At 34.8% G+C, this 20,538-nt stretch overlaps 1 protein-coding gene across 1 annotated transcript; it reads left to right on the top strand.

Moving 5' to 3' along the window:
• Positions 1-4,242: 4,242 nt before the first annotated feature.
• On the top strand, positions 4,243-19,997 carry LOC120539460 (achaete-scute homolog 4-like). Its single transcript, XM_039769533.1, has 2 exons — positions 4,243-4,438; positions 16,472-19,997. Exon 2 carries the CDS (start codon positions 16,472-16,474, stop codon positions 17,030-17,032), a length of 561 nt encoding a protein of 186 aa, XP_039625467.1. The 5' UTR covers positions 4,243-4,438; the 3' UTR covers positions 17,033-19,997.
• Positions 19,998-20,538: the final 541 nt, after the last annotated feature.

Genomic DNA, 20,538 nt, shown 5'->3' with positions numbered 1-20,538 from the left:
ATAACTGAATCCTATTTACGCACATATATACGTCCATAGCCTGCAGCTCGGTTGCCGTGTGAGGCAGCTTTGAGTCCCCCATCCCCGCGCCTCTCACGTAGTTGGCTGCCTGCCCATATAAGGCCATCCGTCGCTCCGGTCTCTTCATTCCCTTCCTTGCTTCACTACGGTATTCATGTCTCCCTGCTATTAACTGCAGCCTTTTATTTATTCCACGGTTTCTCTGCTGTTTTATTGTTCGTTTATTACGATTATAGTTATTGTGTAGGTATTTTAGACTTAGTTTACTGTTCAGGTACCCATTTGCTTTACCGTTCCAACCGTACCCCCATTAACATGTCTATTGAGGTGATCACCATCGATCAAAGAACTGTCACTTACCGAGTGGTTTCCATGCCCGGAGATGCCACCTGCCTTTTCCATTCTCTGTGTTACATATTGCACGGCCATATCAGGCTCACTCTTGATATCCGGAGGAACATTGTGTCTTATGTATTGAATGACTGGGACAGGTTCAAGGTGTGGACTGATGATGGTATAGGAGATAATTATACTACACAGGAGCACTATAAGAGTGAAATGCTTAAGCCCTTCACCTATGGTTCTGCATGTGAGTTGATGGCTGCCGCTGAATTGTATGCTATCGCTAAATACTCGCAGGCAAATCCACAAGTTCATAGAGACACTGCCGCTAAATATTCACAGGCAAATCCACAAGTTCATAGTGTCAGGGATGCCAGGGGCAACAGAAGCGGATAAGGGTCTACGCCCACCCTGGATCATGTGGGGGCCACCTTCCTGGTTGCTTTGGGGGCCACGGGTTGAGGGCATGGAAGCTCCACCCTGTAGGGGCCCGTGGTCACTGCCAGGAGGCGCCCCAATGCCTTGGGGACCTGTTACCTCAGCACTTCCGCCACACCAGGAAGTGCTGGGGGGAAGAATTAAAAGGGCGCCTGGAGAACAGCCGGCACTTCCGCCACGCTGGGGCGTGGCCAATGAAGGAGTGTCGGGAATCACCTGGAGCTCATCCGGGAGAATATAAAAGGAGCCGTCTCCCTTCATTCAGGGCTAGAGTCGGGTGGAAGAAGGACAAGGCAAGTAAGGAGAGTGGAGGCGGCCCGAGAAGAAGGCATTTGTGGCCAGGACTGTTTGGGGTTTGTGCACTGATTTTGGACTGGGTCTGAGTGACCATTATTGTAAATATTGTTTATAATAAATACGTGTGGTGGTGAAAAACAACATGTCCGCCTGTCTGTGTCCGGGTCGGCTCCACAATAGAGATGCTGTCGCTAAATACTCGCATGCAATTCCACAAGTTAATACTGGGAATGCCTGTTAAACATCTTAGATTCACGAGTACTGACTTGGGTAGTGAACACTTCGATGAATGAAACCTGTTATCTTTACAACGGTTGACAAACACGGAATGTAACTTGAACACAACACGTCCTCCAGTTACGAATCTGATTGAAAGAAATAATGATAATCATATCCTTGATGACAGCAACACCCATAACAGTGACAAAACAATTACATTGACAATCATGTTGTGTTATTTTTAAAATGTTTCCTTTTCTTTTTCATAACTTCTTTAACACACTACTTCTCCGCTGCGAAGCCCGGGTATTTTGCTAGTTACTAATAATACACAGACATCGTTGCTAATTGACTAAAACTAAGATTCATGACAACTTTGAATATAGTATTGTTTAGTAAAAATGTAGTTATCTCTCATCACTCTTGAAATTTTCTGCTAATAATCCAAAAGCTTGAGAAGATGAGTGTAACAGCCTCCATCTTGTAAAGGTGGAAAGCGATGATATTGTATGTCACATGGCAAATATTGGGGATAGAGTTTGTAAACAATAAATTAGTGTAGGTTGTTGCCAATGATAAAAAATATACAAAACGGTGGTGCTAGTGCTAAAAAAACAAATACAAAATGACTGCCAAAATAATCAAGTGATCAAAATGAAAACAAAAGTGTAAAATATACACAAAATCTGTACCTTTCAAAACCTCAGAGTCATAACATTATCATTCTGTTACTGTTAATTTTTATTGTTTTTCACTGGTGCCAGCATTATCTGCACATTTTAATGCTGGGACAGGAACAACTTTCTATTTCTGCTGCATGCTGCCAGGAAGTCATGTTGAATGACATCAGTACAAATATTTTGCTTTTGTGTACAATGAGAAACACATTGTGATATTTATTTAGCATTAGAAGCTGTAGAATATTTCTGGGATATTTGGATTGCGTATTGGGCTTTGGTATACTTTTAATTTTGATCATTTGGCTTCTGACCTTACTAAATTTTTAATTTGATTATTTATTCTTTAATTTCAGATCCATTTTCTTTCTTTCAGTCATTTTTTACATCTTAATCAGAGCTGAAGAGCTGCATCTCCAATGTAGCCTTTGTGTCTTTTAGGTCACCCTGGTCTCTAATCATCTCAGAGGAAATGATCTTCTTCTTCTTCGGCCACATCTCACCCTAGTTTGTAACTGATCCAGTCTGAAACCAAATAAAGATATTCAATAAAATTACAGGACTCATTGTGCCCTAACAGAGCTCTATCTTTGACATGCATCACATAATTGCAGTGAATAGTTCTCTCTGTTATATTTGTGAGTGTGTGTGTGTGTATATATATAAAGATGAATCATCAAAAGAGTGGAAAAAGAAAAAAACAGAATTTTCAATGTAGAGTGCAAAAACAAATTGAATGCCAACTTTTCAAACAAATTGTCCTCAAGAAAATGTCAAGATGTAAGATCATTTTTTATTTTGGTTACTGATTCTTTCACAAATTTAAAAATGTGTTTTTTCAATGAGCTCATTACTATAAGGGATTTTGTTCTGTTATTACCACAATGTGTTCTATCTGAATATACTCTGACTGAAATTGTGTAAGTCTGAGGTAACTGCTGCTCAAGACAAAGGCTGTCCATCTTGTTAAACCTGCCTGAACTGTTTACATTGTGATGCGGACCAAATATACCCTTCACCAGACATAACATGTATTTGTTAAGTGTTTAATGCATTTAGAGTCTGTGAAGCTCACACAAATTTCTGACAAAGTTAACCTTTGTCTACTATTAGCCAAGTGGTGAAGATCTAGCACATTCACATCATTGTGTCAACTTAAGCCATTCTAATTCTCCACTGAGGCTTATATTTTATTACTATAAACAATCTTTAAAATGTACAAACATTTTATAAATAACAAACCTTACACATTAATTAATTGAAAAATTGAACACTTCAACTTTGTTAAATACAGAATGTACTGTCCTAAAGGTTTATTAGCTGCACTTCATGTCCCATAGTTAAATAGCCTGATTTTAGGAGAAAAGAGGACAAAAGAGACTCTTGAATGACTGATAGTAACTGTTCAGTATTATACCTTAAAATGGTTAACTGGACTTACATTTCACTACAATTTGCACTTTGTGTATAACTATATGTGATTCATTTTTTTGTAACCCACACACACCTTTACTAACTGAAATTTTCCTTTTAGTGTTAACTTCATAACCCTGATAATCATAAAGTGGTTATGAAGATAACCACTGCCCTCAGAGCATGCATTTCTACTTAGTCCTTTGTTAAGGACAAGAATCGATAGAATTTTTTCTGAGAGTGATTTTTTGAGCTAAGATGCTAGGTTTTATAATGCTTTTTTTACATGTCATACCTGCTTACCAGCAAAGGATTAGGCATTTTTTGTGAGTAGTAGTAAAGATGATCATTTTAATGTCCCTTTATTGTTTTCTATCATTTTGACTAAACAGGATTTCTATTTAGATATACTCAAGTAGACTGTAAAACTGTTATTTCTTCAGATATTACAAAACCATACTTTGCAAAATTCCTGTTACCTGTTCATAGAGGCAAATGTTTACAATTATCAGTGAAGATCCTTAGGTAGACAATATCCAGTTTATTTGGCCTACCTGCATGCTTGCAGGAAAACTTCACAAAACATGGAAACCTTTCAACTCCTAAAAGCTATACTCCCTGTCAGTCTACCATGCTTTATGAAGTTATTCAATTTTCTCCTTAATACCTCTAATGCTGAAACCTGATCCCATCTAAGGGATTATGCAGGAGGTAAATCTGCTATTTCAAAAAGACTTTGTGGGTGGAGGCCAAAGCTTGAGCTGTCTGTCTCAGTTGTTTTCGTTTGATCTCATCTCATTTACCTGGCCTTAAAAAAATGTAGTGACAAACAGGGTCTCTCCTCCCTTCAGAGTCTTAGACGAGGAACCTATCTGCAAGCTCTTTTATAGCACTCGCTAAGCTTGTGGGTTTAAACTACACCATTTACGTTAACCGACTGCTTTTGAACTATGATTTTGCTTGCAAATTAATTTGTGAATGTGATTTTGAGCGTCAATGGTGTAAATGAAACAAAAAAAAATCCTCGAAAGGTAAGAAAATGTATTTATAGATTATATAGCTTTTGTGACTGATTAATGACTGTGGTATTTTAAAATGTATTTATAAATGATGTGTTCAGTTGCATATTAAAATTAAGTTAATTGCAGTTTCACTTATTATTATAATACAGTTTTAATTTATAGACACTGCATGAGTATTATCCACCCAAGAAGTTAAAGTGGTGAATGTTAATGTTCTTTTCTTTGGAACTTAACTTTTTTCTGCAGCTTTAGCAAGAAAAGATTTAGCTATTGCCAAACCACATCTGACATTATGCACCTTCAAGGAAGATAAAAGTGAATATCAAATAGTTATAGCATTTTCAACAACAACAACAATAATAATACATTTTATGTATATAGGCTTTTTGTTCCATTGTCCACTAACACACTATAACTCTGAGAGCACCAGAAGCAGGAACACAGCTAAAAGAATATTTTTAGCTTTAAATCTTTAAAATTTTAATTCTTCTAAAGTGGAGTACATAATATGTCAATTTAATATATTGATTCTTAATTTTAAGATTAGCACAAAGTTTAGTGCATTACTTTAACCAGTTTATCATAATTTTATCACAAGCACAGCAAAAAAAATAAAAAAACACATCAGACAATAAAACAAAAAAGCATGCAAGTTACTAAAAATCTTTCCAAAACACATTTGAATATGTTTTTAATTATGTTTTAAACAGTATTGCTGTACAAATTGAAATCAGGTGTTTTTTATTGTTTGGGTTGTGCCCTGATACCCTGAACTATACTCTATAGAGTGGCATTGACAAAAGTATATTTCATTGGTAGCCTTTTAGAGAATGTTCTAGACTATTAATACTAAATTAATACTATAGTAAACAGTGCCTATCTATCTGGTTGGTTTAGTAGAACAAGTTGAAGATGAAGTTTATACAACTGAAATGCTGTCACTCTATCCTTCATTTCAATTTTGAATTTTCTTTTAGCCTGGAAAAACATCAATCTGTATTAAGCTATAGAGCTAAATATTAATTAAAATCCACAAATCCTGCTAATATTTTTTCATGGTCATAATAGCACAGCAATAAAATATGCAGCAAATGCAAATTTTTCATTAAAATCTTTCTAATAGATTATTAACTATAATTGAGTTTTTATGGTCAAATTTAGTTATATGTTAGTACTGTAGTTCACACAACCACCTTAAAGCTTCCTGAGGCTGGTAGCAAATTCAGACCAGGATGCTGTCTGCATCCATGTTGTATGTTCTTCTCCCAGTATCCTGTTTCCCTGCAGTGTGCACATTAGGTTAATGGCAGATTCCTAATTGGTCTTGCATGGGAGAGAGGAGGTATGTGTGTGTCAGAAAATGGACTTTGGCTCCTGACTTAAGCATGATGCTGTAGACAAAGGCTTCAGCCCTCTATTACCTAAAACACTGAACTAAGCATTCAGTGCTTCCGCCCAATGCACCAAACTCAATTCATTTTGCAATTTCTGCTCAATATACATTATTAATAGATTGATTGATTGCTTGCTTGCTTGCCTGATTGATTTGGCTGTATTATTTGTCCTGTGAGTCTGTATCCTCGTTTTTTATGTTTACGCTCCTGAATGCATGTAAAGTTCCCCTTGGGATACATAAAATGTATCTAAAATAATTTAATATAATCTAACCTAATAAACATCTTGCTAATTGATTACATACAGTATATACATATATTACACACATTATTAAAAAAATAATAAGCATATAACAAAAGAATAGCTAAAGTCTTGTTACTGAAGACTGAAATGTGCAAAACTGATAATATTAAGAAAATGATAATAAATACAGAGCTGTGAGTTTAACATCAAACAGTGAGATATTAAATACTTTTAGTTTTGTATCATCTAGGTATTTGTTAATAGTATACATGTGATTTTTAAATATTTATTTGCTCCAATTAAATGTACATGTCAATAAGATACATGTAAACAAATATTCTATGCTTAGATTAAATATTTAAACTTACATTCCACATGTATGTAATACGTAATTAATCCCTGAGCTAGAATAATTGAATGAGCAAATAGTTTCCTACCAAGATTGGCACAGTGGTTAGTACTAATGCATTGTAGAAACAGGGAGCAGGGTTTGATTCTGGACCACACCATTGTCTTTCTTCAAGCAGCATGGCTTTCTTTTACAAATCAAATTCATGCAAGTTCAGTTCAAAAGCAATTCTGAATCAATACAATGAGTGTGGGATTGTGTATAAAAATGCATCCTGATTGACAGGCATTTGCTCCAAGGTTAGTTCCACCTTTGCTCCTGATGTTGCAGACATACATGTTGGCTTCAGTACAATGGACTAAGCAAATAAAGAACAATTATGCATAGATGTTTGGGTTACTGTATTACAATAACAACAACATTTATTTCTGTAGGACATTTTCATGCACAGGATGTAGCTCAAAGTGCTTTACAAAGTGTCAAAGAAATAGTTTCAAGAAAAGAAAAACAAATTATGTTAAGCACAAGCAATAATGAGTAAGTAACAAAAATAAAATAAATCTATGCAGGCTTATATAACATAGATATATAACTAGTAGAAAAACAGAGTCCATATATATATATAATATCTTACTGCACTTTGATAAACTCAGATAGCCAGGAGGACAGATAAAATAAGAAAGAAAGAAAGAAAGAAAGAAAGAAAGAAAGAAAGAGAACAAGCTGCAGAAAATAAAAACAAAACCTGCAAGGCTTTTTTTAATATTAATATTAAAAAAAATCAGATATACAGCTAATAACATCAGAAAGCTTGGTCATCACAATAAACACAATAACAGCTCTGTTGTAATGAGAAAAAGTTGTCCAACATGATAACTGGAACAAGAATCCTTAATAAAATAATTTTACCCTCACCTGCTTTTTAAGACTAAAAGCAGTCTTTATAGAATATTATGATCCATTGCATTTTGTTTGAAATTCACAGCAACAATAAGATGACCTTGTTGAGATTTTCATGACACAAAAAAATTGCATTCTCATTTGGTAGGAACAGAAAATTCACATACAATCTCATTGTACAGGTCGTGGATGATCAAAGATATTTTCCATCATTATATTGTTTCATTGTTCATACCATTTATGCATCAATGATCTAACAACATCTATAAAATTAGCTTAAACTAGCCAGTACAGATAGTCCAAACAATATTGGGCAAAAAAGCGAATTTGTATTGGAGTCTAGTTTCTTGTATAACATACTGCCTAACCTATTTTCCAAGCACTTATGCTTATACACTGTATACTTAAAAGACACTGAATTCTATTTTGAGAAAACATTTCATATTGTCTTGTATTCCTTTCAAGTTCTCCTTTGTGAAGCTTATGACCACTAATCTGCAGATATTGTTGTCAATCAGGTTAATAAGATATATTGGTTAGGTGAGACTCCAAATTGGACCATCAGGAAGGAGTAAGGATAAGTTCATGATTGTGTCCTGGAGTGGACTGGAACCACACTTGTCTTTTTCCCATCATTGACAGGAATGTCTGAACCTCTTTAAAATCTTGAGTTTGCTAACATAAAATTACATTACAATTACATTTGTTTTGATTATTCTTATATTCTCTAAATCTAATTAAGAGTTTTAGGGGATCAAAGACAATAAAGGCAGAATTGGATGCAAGACATGGGCAGGGCATGAGCCTATTGCAAGGCTCACTCATGCACACACTCACATGCACACGTGGTAAGTTTGGAATCACCAACCTTAGCCTAACCTGCAGATTTTGGGAGATGTGAAAGGAAACCTAAAGTACCTGAAGGAAAATGTACTGTATGAAGACACAGGAGGATGTGTAAACTCCACAGAGATGGTGACCTATGGCAGGACTCATGCTATGCTATCCCTTAAGTTTAGATAAGTGGGTTAGAAAATGGATGGGGGTGTCTATGGTTAGACACAGCACTTCTTTAACTTAATGAACATATACTTAACTTAGCAAGTTAAAGTATTTTGGTTTTGTGAGTGAGGAATAAAAATGCAATAAACATTATTTTAATATATGGAAAGTTTTCTATCTTCTCAAATCAATTGCCTTAATGGATTTGAAGATCCATAAAGGGAACAGTACAGTTTTACAAAAACATTTTAGACAAAGTCAAGCTACCCGGCAAAAGCATTATATTAGCAATTTCTGTCAGTTTATTGGCATGGGCATAGTCATACTGCATAACGTCTTACTGTCTCTCCGCCATTATCCACAGTTTTCTCTATTTTAGTTTTAAATTGAAATACAATAGAATGCGCTAATAGAAGTATATTCACTAATATATGGTTTTGTCATAATATTATACATTCAGCTGTATGCGTAAGAAACAAGCAAGAGCAAAAGTACTACATCTGAAGGCTAAATTTATTTTTTTTTTATCTGTGGTCTTTCAGAGACTTCAAAAATAATTAATTGTTAAAGCTGAAATAGAGAAGAAAGATTTTAAGAAATGGGATAGATCTGCAAAATGTATACACCAGCTATACCATTAATTCCGAGACTCTTTAATCATCTCCAAAACAGGTCTCATCCTGCATTAAGGAATAGACTTCAGAGGTGAATGAAATGCCTGCTTTATTCTCCAACTTTTTTTTTCCTTTGTCTTTTACAGCAGAACACATGTAACTTAATGGTAAAATTATTTATTTATATTTTTATATTCTTTTTTCTGTAAATGCCACAGTTGAATAAATAACAGAAAGCATGCTTATAGCAAAAAAACTCATCAGTCTTACTTTAGTATAACATTTAACATGTTGCTAGTTTGAAGCCACAATCCAATTTAGTATTAGTATTTAGCAAGTATTTAAGTAGATTTCAAATATAAAGGGAATTATTTTATATTGCTACTTTTATGAATATGTGCCATGTAATTTGTGGGTGTTGAACTTTGCTTTAATTCCTGCATTTAGAAGAACTATTTCTTTAATCAAGTGACTCATGCTGTATATACTCTTAGAGTCAGAAACACTTACTGGATATTATTTTTTTAACAAAATATTTTTTAATGAAACCTTTAGCTGAAATGTAAATTGTTTAATCTTATACTGTTTTTCTTTACAGTTAAATTAACGATCAGGCATAAGGACAGATAAACGCATCATAAATTAGCAGCTCATACAGTGTTCATTGTACACGTATCAAAAGAAGGTTGCTTTAAAAACTAAAAAGTATGAACAAAATCAAAACAAGCAGCACAGGTAGGAATGAGTTCAGGGATCTGTTTCTTATAACAATAAAGTGACAAATTTTGGGCCGTGCACATTTTGATGAATCTATCTATCTATCTATCTATCTATCTATCTATCTATCTATCTATCTATCTATCTATCTATCTATCTATCTATCTATCTATCTATCTATCTGTTAGTTAGTCACTGTTAATCTGTGTATGTACTGTATGTGCTTATTAAAGCATGCCTGAGAATGATTCCTTATAAACTAGATTTTAGTATATATAAAACAGCATGGTGGTCTGAATCCTAGCCCAGTCCCTGTCTGTGTGCTTGTATGTTCTCTCTGTATGTGTGAGTTTTCCTCTGGGAAGTCGGTTTCTTCCTCCCATTTTCCATTCTCTTATATATCTGGTCACATTTCATTTCACCATAATGAGTGTTTGTGCCCTACAATCGAGTATATAGCAATGCTACTGTAATATGCTCATGCCCACACAATTCTGATTTGAGTTAAGCATGTTTGAAAATGGAAGGGCAGATGGACTTTACAAATTTGCAGTTTAGTCCATATATACCTTATTTGCTATTATGCATTTCAGATGTAGGGTAGTACAGTGGCACTGAGTGCCGAATCCCATACCTAGTCTCTGCCCTTTCTGAATCCTCACACTTTCTGAGTATCTGCATGGGTTCTTCTTCAGGTGCTCTGGTTTTCCTTGTGGGTTAATTGACACTTCCACATTGGGCTTTTCTTAAGTGGAGGTGTTTGCATGACTGGGCTCTGCAATTGACCAGCACTGCCCTAGGCTGTTTCCTGCCGTGTGGCCCGTGGTGCCTGGGTAGGTTCCACTTCTCCAAAAGGATGAATTCAATAAACAGGTTTTAAACCGCTATGCCATTTTATTTTGCTTCAGAGTTTCTTTATATACTGCGATGGGATATCGCCTTGGCCGGGGTTTGTTTCCTGCCTTGCGCCCTGTGTTGGCTGGGATTGGCTCCAACAGACCCCCTGTAGTTAGGATACAGCGGGTTGGATAATGAATGGATGGTGTCTTTATATATTTAGAACTTGGGTTGGCATATACTAAAATACATTTGAGTTCCACAATATAATTCTTAATAATTCTTTGCATTTATATAGCGCTTTTCTCACTACTCAAAGTGCTTAGCAATTGCAGGTTAAGGAACTTGCTCAAGGGCCCAACAGAGCAGAGTTCCTTTTGGCAACGATTTGGCTTCCGATTGCCAGTATAGATCCCTAGCCTCAGAGCCACTACTCTGCCTATATATACTATACTATAATATACTGTACATTGGATGTTTGTAAGCTACTTTTGGCCAGTCCAGGGTGTGTCCTACATTTGCTTAATGCTGCTTATTTAAATTCCACATGTCACAAGAAATAAATGGATTCAATTATATACGGATATCGGTGAACATACAGATACCTTGAAAGTGCAAATAAGGTGGAAGTTTCTGTAAAAGAGTTGCACCTCTATCATTTTCGTTGTTTAGTAAGTATTAATTATCAGTGTTTCTTTCCTGAAAAAAAAAATACATAATATTATAACAGCTGTAATTATCTGCAGTCATTGTTCATTTGCAATCACTCTTTGGCACAGGGGTGCAATAGTTCCAGTTCCCAACAGCAGCAGTGGTGCTTACTTTTTATTCCACCTTCAGTGGTGTCTGGTACATGTTTTGTCATGATCAATTTAAGAGGTTCACCATATTAGAAGAGAGCCATCTAAAAAATAAAATTGTGAATTAAATTCAGATATTCAAAATTGTTAGGATAATCATGCTAAATAAGGTGTAACATAATGATGAGCAGAAACAAACGCCACTGAAGAACATCACCCTGTTTGAATTTCTTTTCACAGGGGAAGCTGCAATGACAGAAATGTGAAACTTCTAAGTGAAGAGAAAAAGTCCAATTGAATTTGAGTTTTATATTGAAAGTATTGTCCTCAGCTAAAGAAGTTACCAGTTATTGGAGCATAGTGACATTACAAAATGACCTTTTAAATTATATTGTGTTGAATAGCAATTGAAAATATATTTTATTCTCCATGGAAGAAAAATGACTACAACAACATTTATTTATTTATCCATCCATCCATTATCCAACCCGCTATATCCTAACTACAGGGTCACAGGGGTCTGCTGGAGCCAATCCCAGCCAACACAGGCCGCAAGGCAGGGCACTAGCCCACCGCAGACATTTATTTATATAGCACATTTTCATACAAATAATGTAGCTCAAAGTGCTTTACATGATGAAGAAAACAGAAACAAAAGACAAAGTAAGAATTAAAATAAGACAACACTTATTAACATAGATTAATACTAAGGTCCGATGGCCAGGGAGGACAGAAAAAAAAAAAAAAAAAACTCCAGATGGCTGGAGAAAAAAATAAAATCTGCAGGGGTTCCAGGCCACGAGACCACCCAGCCCCCAGTAGGCATTCTACCTAACATAAATTACCTCAATCAGTCCTCATTGTATTTAGGGTTCTCATGGAAGGACTTGATGATGATGGTCATGTAGACTTTTGGCTTTTAATCCATCAATGTAGGAATATCACGGTGCTTTGAACAGAAGAGAGAGTAGGGGTCAGTACGGATTTTAGAGCCACCATGAATAGTTATGATAATAAATTGAATATGCAGAGCATCAGGATTAAATTAAAGTGTAGTTATGAGAAGGCCATCTTAAAGTAATATGTTTTCAGCAGTGTTTTAAAGTTCTCTACTGTATTAGCCTGGCAAATTCCTATTGGCAGGCTATTCCAGATTTTAGGTGCATAACAGCAGGAGGCCGCCACACCACTTCTTTTAAGTTTAGCTTTTGGAATTGTAAGGAGACACTCATTTGAGGATCTAAGGTTACGATTTGGAATATAGGGTGTCAGACTTTCCGATATATAAGATGGAGTGAGATTATGTAAGGCTTTATAAACCATAAGCAGTATTTTAAAGTCAATCCTGAATGACACAGGCAACCAGTGTAGTGACATCAAAACTGGAGAAATGTGTTTGAATTTTCTTTTCCTAGTTAGGATTCTAGCAGCTGCATTCTGCAAACAATTTATGTCTTTTTTGGGTAGTCCTGAGAGGAGTGCATTACAGTAATCTAGTCGAATGAAAACAAAAGCGTGAATTAATTTCTCAGCATCTTTCAGTGATATAAGAGGTCTAACTTTTGCTATGTTTCTTAAGTGAAAAAATGCTGTCTTAGGGATCTGATTAATATGCGATTTAAAATTCAGGTTCTAGTCAACAGTTACCCCTAAGTTTTTTACCTCCATCTTGACTTTTAATCCTAATGCATCAAGTTTATTTCTAATAACCTCATTATATCCATTATTGCCAATCACTAAAATTTCCTTTTTTCTCTTTATTTAGCTTGAGAATATAGCTCAAGCCAAAGACTATAATATAAACAGTCTTCTCAGAAGCAGGCCACTGCAAAATCTGTAAGTGGAAAACATATTTTTCAGAGTATAAACACAATAATTAAAATCAATATAACTGGTCTGACATATCTTGTTAGCTCACATTCACAGTTATGGGAGGAGTAAACATAATACTGAATGTGGTGGCTTTAGTTATTTATAAGAAAGGGAATTTGATCCATTTATTTCACAGGCTGCGAGTTGGCAGTGGAGTCTTACAGGTGAGATTTTAAAAATGAAAGACTGATCTATAAATTGAATTTTAAGAAAGACATACCACAGTCACTCCAGAAATGAAACATATTATTTTAAAAGGGTGATTCATTGTTGTGCATGATTTTCATTTTTGAGTTATTAGATTGTTTAACAGTTTAAGAAAGATCTATACTAGAAGGCAGCAAAGTATTGTGAAAATGCTATTTGACTGCTTGTGATTTCTAAAAATGTCAAGTATGAATAAGTAACTTTAACAAAACAAAGTTAAAAGAGTGAGTGCTTCTAAAATGCAGAGAGCTAAATAAATTAGCCTTTAATTAATTTAGCATCATTCACAGAATACTCCAAATTTCCAACTGCAATTACAATTACAATTAAAACCATGAAGTGTACATGACTAAAGAAAATTGATAACATCACATGCATTACAAATGACTTTAAAATAAGTGATACCAGTATCTGTGTAATTATTTTAATGTATATGTGAAATTAAACCTTTGTGTTGATGACCAAAATTAACAGCCAGCTTTAATATATTTTGTAAAAGAAAACAGCATAGTTTTACTCTTGTATGTCATAATGTAATTATCTCTGGAGGTGAACAAGGATGTATTTACAGTAGCTAATGTATAAAAAAATTATTTTTAAAATAGTTGGTGTACATTAAATTACAAAATCTTCATTTCAAGAAAATGTAAAAGGTGTCAGCAATAGTCTTTTTCAGAAATGGCAGAGTAAAGGAGAGTAACTAGGGAAGAAAAAATGTCCATTCTCCTTCTTGAAAACTAAAATACACCATGCATTTTTAAATGCAGCATGTTTATTGTGTTTCTTCTTCAGTTTTGTTTGTTTCAAATCTATGCATAACTGAAGTCTGAAAATATGACAGTCAAAGAGAAGTTATATAACAATATTGCAAGATTTAAAAAGTCTTAGTTTAATTTGGGAGAGGTGTGTCTGTTGTACAATTTTCAGCTGATGTACCGTGTTGTTTTGCACAAATTGAAGAAGAATGAATGCTGCAAATTATTGAATTCCCCTACTTGCCTTGCCTGAAATATTAATAGAAATTTCTCTTTTCCAGGATTGCTGGAGGTAGTCTGGCAGTAAGCACTGTGACATTTATTGATAAAACTTGGAAATCCTGCCAATATTCTTTTCATTACCAGTTTAAATGTTTTCAAGTATGAATGTTAGAGGTAATGGATTAGGGAAGTTTGGCAAATTCAGCTTTACAAAGTTGCTAACTTGTAAATAGAAAAATAAGTACATTGAGGGAATTTCATGTTTACAACAGATGCGATCAAAAGGTGACAATGTATTAATATAAAAATCTCTGAAGGTTGAGATACCTATTGTCTTCCAAGAATTAAATACGGTCTAGGTCAGGGAGGGCTAAAATACAGTGTTGTTCTGTAATGGAGCAGCAGACAAAAGTGTCTTCCTTTAAAATGTTTTCTACATTGGTTGCATATTTTGAGCGAGTGATGCACTAGGAAATTGATAATTAATAGAGACCGGAGCACAGATCAAAGTATACAGAGAGGTCTTCTTACAAGATTTTCTTTCCATATACTACCAGACAACAGCATATTTAGAACGCACTTCTTTTTATTTTCTCAAATTATAAATATTCACAACTTGGTAGAATTCAGACAGCATCGGGCCATTCTAATTTTGGCATTTGTAAAATAGTTTTTTTAACACATGGTCTTTTTGCTTTTCATATAAATGAACTAATAATGGAATCAAGCTGAAAAAAATATTTGTTAATAATAAGAATACTGTAAAACAGGAATAACCAGAATAAACATTTTGGAAGGATATTCATTTTGCCAGCTATACAAAGGTGAATAGTTGGCCATAACTATTGACATCTTGTTTAGTTCTTTCCATCAGCAAAAATTATAATTAAAAAGATCTTAAATAAAATACTTCAACTGCTTTGAAACAGTTAATGGATTGCCTTCTAATACATCATTACATGCTAAGCCCACTTTTTCCAGATTCATTTCAAATCTAGAGAACTTGTGAACGTCAAGACTGGGAATAATACATTAGTGGTGAATAGAATCCTATTGTTCAAATAGAGATCCTAAGTTTTTGTACCATTCTTTGCCTTATTTTTACATTAATTTTTGCCGAAAACAAATAGTCCACGGTTAATTGCAATTGCAAACAAAAAAAGGCTAAAGTGGACAGCCTGGTCAGGTTGCACGTTCAAATGGGAGTTTATATTGTTTTACCTACACGATGGTCTTTGGGATAAATGCCAAGACTAAACCCAAATCTGAAAAACACTGTTAAGAGAGTTTATTGAAAAATATATTTCACCAATATATACATGTAAGTAAAAAAACAGATCTGTAATTTTCATTCTACTTAAAGCTCTTATATTTTATGTAGTAGTCAGTTGTAAATTTTAAGATACTGAAAGTAAATGTTTTAATCATGCTTATACAATTAACATTTTAAACGTAGATATCATTTCACATTTTAACTGCATTGAATTTTAATTTTATGTGAATATAGCAAGCATTATTTTAAATAAATAATATCTGAAATAATATTTTGTTGTTTCCTGCAAAAGCGTTATCTTAAAAACCACAACAGAGCCTTCATAAACTTAAGGTCTATAAAACCAAATCTAAAGATTTGAAAAAGAGCTTTTTCCATCAATATATAATAATGTATGTTAATCTTTGAAAAAGCTGGAAGCTTTGAACAGTGCAGTCTTAGGCATGATCCAATGATTATAGTAACATCAAATACTGCTAGGGATTATAAAGCAATATTAAAGGCAGTTTTGTCAGAGAAGGATTGATTACTTAAACGACGATCATAGATCTTCTGTTTAAAGAGGATTTTTTGTTTACTGCTTTCTTTTGAGACTGGCTGTATCAGAAGAAATTTGTAAGGCATTATATTTAAACATGCAGGTGAGGATGATTAACTCTTAAGCACCCTGGATTTTCCTTTGACTTAATGAAGCAATTATTTTTTTTTTTGTATCTTGCTCAGGCAATTCTACAACTAAACATATTTCAAAGGATCACTTATTTGAGCATAGATCTAAAGAAACTGGTTTAAGGATTTTAGAGAAGTGTTGTGGAATAAAAGCACTAATAACCTGAAATATCTGTTTTTGATTTAGATGGCCACTAATCAAGCAGGATCATTTTTGGGCCATTTCCCTTATCCAAGGACCTCATCCATAAGCATTCCAGTGGACCACCCTGGAGTTGCCTTTGGAGAACCATTTGCTGTGCCGGTAGCCTTTGACCCTTCTTACTTGGACCAGGCTTACAGCCATGGATTTTCTAGGAGAATATCCTACATTCCTTTTCCTGGCCACTTAGGAGTTTATGACTATTCTTTTGAACCAGCTTTCATTAGAAAAAGGAATGAACGGGAGAGGCAAAGGGTCCGTTGTGTCAATGAAGGTTACGCCCGACTCCGTGAGCATCTTCCACAGGAGTTTGAGGACAAGCGCCTTAGTAAAGTGGAAACCCTAAGGGCAGCAATTAACTATATCAAGCACCTTCAGAATCTGTTGGATCTTCAGACTTCAGCTTTGTCAAAAGAAAAGTCTTTGCCTCCCAAAGGACTTTGTGGCTCATCAACTCCTTCAGAGAGGAAAGAGTGCAATAGTGATGGGGAATCCAAGACCTCATCAACCTCTTCACCTTACAGTGAGTCAGATGACATGACCTAAAGTAAAATCAGCCTGCTAGATTAAATGTTGAATGTTCATTGGTACTCTCAGGAAATGGGCTTCACTGACTAAAAAATCAGCATTCAATCAGTATTCCTTTCTGGACCTAAAAGCACTCTGTATTCAACTGGCATTGAGTTCAGAGTATAAAACAGCTATTGTTCCTTTGACAAACCCTAAAACATTGCATCCAACAGACTCTGGACCCCACAGTACTGTTTTGGAATTATCAGTTTTGAAACATAAAGAATGCCAAATTGCCAAGAAAAGACATGGGTGTCTAGATATGAGCTCCCCCAAAACTCAAAGACATTGATGGTGTTCTGTAATGTAATACAAAAAACTGGAACTTTATTACTGCTTGGTTGGGAGCCTTTATCTAGAATTATTGCCAACAAGTATACACTGTATTAAAAAAGCTGACCTGTTCTCTTTACGGTGTTATTTTTCAAAATGTATATGTCAACGTTCATTGAAGAATATGGAGTTCATTTTCCCTGTAACATATTGGATTATTCTAATTACACAGTAGGTTGTATACATCTTAATATATCCAGCAAGTTTCACAGACATGAAAGAAATCGACCTTTATATTTAAAAACAGATGGTGGAGATCATCGATAATAGCTGAAGCAAGAATAGCATTCTACAGAACCATCTAATGGTTGTTTTTCACTCTCAGAAAGCATAGACAAACATCAAAACTGTGAAGCCATAGCAGGAAGAAATTTGGAGAATTCAGTTACAATAATGCATATTTCAGAGGCATTGATTTTGTTAAACACGGTCTGAGATGGTGGTGGTGGTGGGGGGGTTGTTAAGATAAACATAAAAATGTCAAAGAGTTGAGTGCAAATGCCAAGCAGATAATATCACATTTTCAAGAGGGTAAGCAAGGAAAAAGAAAGAAAAGAAGCAGTTGTTTTCCTATTATCTCTTACAATGCTTAAATTCAATCCATCAGTCTAATTACCACACATCTAATAGCCATTTCTTCAAAGCTGCAAAATACATGAACAATCACTTAGAAGACATTAAACCAGGTAAGGCATTGCTTATGGTGGAACTTGCAGCGTCACACATCAATTAATTCATACTGCAAAAAAGCTATTCTAAGTGTTTTAATGTATAAAGTAAACAATTTTAATTGAAGGGAATGAATATGTAATCGTTAATGGCATTTAAAATAAATAATGTTTACATTGTTTGCTTGAAATAATTAAAAATCAGAGGGGATCACATAACAGAGAAAAGGTTTACTTCATTGCAAAACCGTTATAGTCTGGGCTTACCACACTGCATTCAGATTCAGCTGAAATGATCACTGGCCAAGCTCCTTTAATTGCCAAGGTAAATATCATATTCTAGAGGAAGTGAAAAAAATGAAATAAAATAACAGGAAAGTGGATTTACTGTGCTCTTTGTCTTTGCAAATCAATAGATTCAGCATGTAACCAATCATCTGTAAATTACAAATAATGTTTACAATTTCCAGAATTTTACTGAGCATGATTAACTTTCTTATAAATGGATCGTTATTAATGCACATGAACACTGAGCGATGGCCAGGGTTCTTATCTCCAGCAACCAGCATTTCAGTGGGTGGGTACTTTCTGAGTAAAATTGGCTCTTCATCTCCTTGCGTGGGTTACTCATGGGTATTACGAATTTCTCTGATGATCCTACCTCGAGGGATAGTTCTATTTTTTTTTCTCATTTATTAACAATAACACACAGTTCAATCAAAATTACAATCATACAGAGAATATACTAACAAAAAAATCTCCAAAACTGAAAACACAAATTCTTTCCATGACCCAACTCAGAGAGCTACAGTATATGACAAGAGAACCCTGTTCTCCCAGCTCCTTATCTACTCTATGAATTCTTACCTGATTCTAAAAACATTTGTTGCTGTTCCTCAAAGAGGTGATTCAATTTTCTCCAGTTTAAAATAATATATCAGCCACCACTGAGGCTTAGTACACAGTTACACTGATACATTTGAAAACACTAGTTCGATTTTAATAGTTTTCTGTTCACACTAGCATTTTAAGATCATTTTCCAAAAGTTTATCATCCACACTGAAACACCAAAAACGTGTATATCTTTTAAATTGGACATGCACAGTTAGTCAGGCAAGAGCGTTGTTTGTTTACAGAGCAAACCCAAAGTAAAGTGAAATGATGAAATAACAATAAAAAAACAAAAAATCTGACTTCTTTGTGAGGACAGGTATTAAAGTACAACTGCTTTTCTGGATTATAAAAAAGAACAAGGTTACCAATCCCTTGGAAAATATAGACGGAGAGTCATAGCAAAAATAACACAGCAAGCATGCAGCATATTGGTGTCTCAAGGCACATTATCTATCAAATGATGCAGAGCACTTATGAATGGACTGTCCCCACAGTAAATATGCAATCACAGGTGACCAATCTGAATTCAGTATCTAATCACATGACAATCATAGATTAATGCTTTCAAAAAGCTTTGTTTTCTCATATACATGTTATGTTGATCCCAGGGCTATGTGTAAATTCCTTTTTTTATGTTCTTTTTGTTTTTGGTGCTTTGCTTATTATCATGTATGTTGTTGTTTTTGATGTTTATTATTTGTTTACTTGCAATTATATATTTTTTATCAGTTTTGTTTATTGTTTGATTTCTGTGTGTGAATGCTTGTTCTGCCATGTCCCTTGTATTTAGTGGGTGGCCCTCCAAAAGGTATGGCTACCCGTCAGGCTCCCTGCCCTATAAAGGGTTGTGGAAATTGCAGTCCCTTGCAATAACATTGTATGTGCTTGGTGTTGGTGAGTTCCCTGCTTGTTTATCGTCATTTCCTTTGGATTTTCTGGATCTTGCACATTTTTTGGCTCTGTTTTAGGTTTTTGACTTTTGATTAACATATTGGTATTTAATGTTACAGTGGAGTGTCTTTTTAGGCAATCCATTTTTGCTTTTCTGAGCATTTAGCTGTATTTTTTTATTTTTGTTAAATAAATCTGTTATTTATAAAGATTCTTTACTTTTCCTTTTGTAAATAGATCAGTGACCCTTTTCCTTTCTGGGTTTTTGCTATATATTTTTTTATATTTTTAGTATTTTTTGCCAGCTCACAATTCTTGCACTTGCTCCAGCTGAAGCCAGCAGATGGTATTTGTGGCCTAGCAGGGGTGGCTCTAGGCTCGTGGCAGCCCTGGGATGAGAAAGAATCGGTGGCCCCTTCGCCCACTAATGTCAATATGGTATCTTATGCATGGTGGATTGCCATGTCCGTTGCGGACACTGCATAGCCGCCTTGTGCTCATGACACAAGCGTTTAACTTATGTTAAAGTTCAGGATTGCTCCTTTCTGTGACGCAATGAAAGCCTCCTGAGCTGCCTTTCTCTTTTGTTTCAAATAACCAGATTCATGTACTTGAAATCTCCTCATTTTGCTTAGAATGGGTATGCGAATGTCTTGTGTCCCCTATCTGACCAGATATTCACTATGACTATTGTG

Source organism: Polypterus senegalus, chromosome 11 (assembly GCF_016835505.1).
Source record: "Polypterus senegalus isolate Bchr_013 chromosome 11, ASM1683550v1, whole genome shotgun sequence".
In the NCBI taxonomy this organism is placed as follows: domain Eukaryota; kingdom Metazoa; phylum Chordata; class Cladistia; order Polypteriformes; family Polypteridae; genus Polypterus; species Polypterus senegalus.
This window is presented reverse-complemented; position numbering and strand designations above follow the sequence as displayed.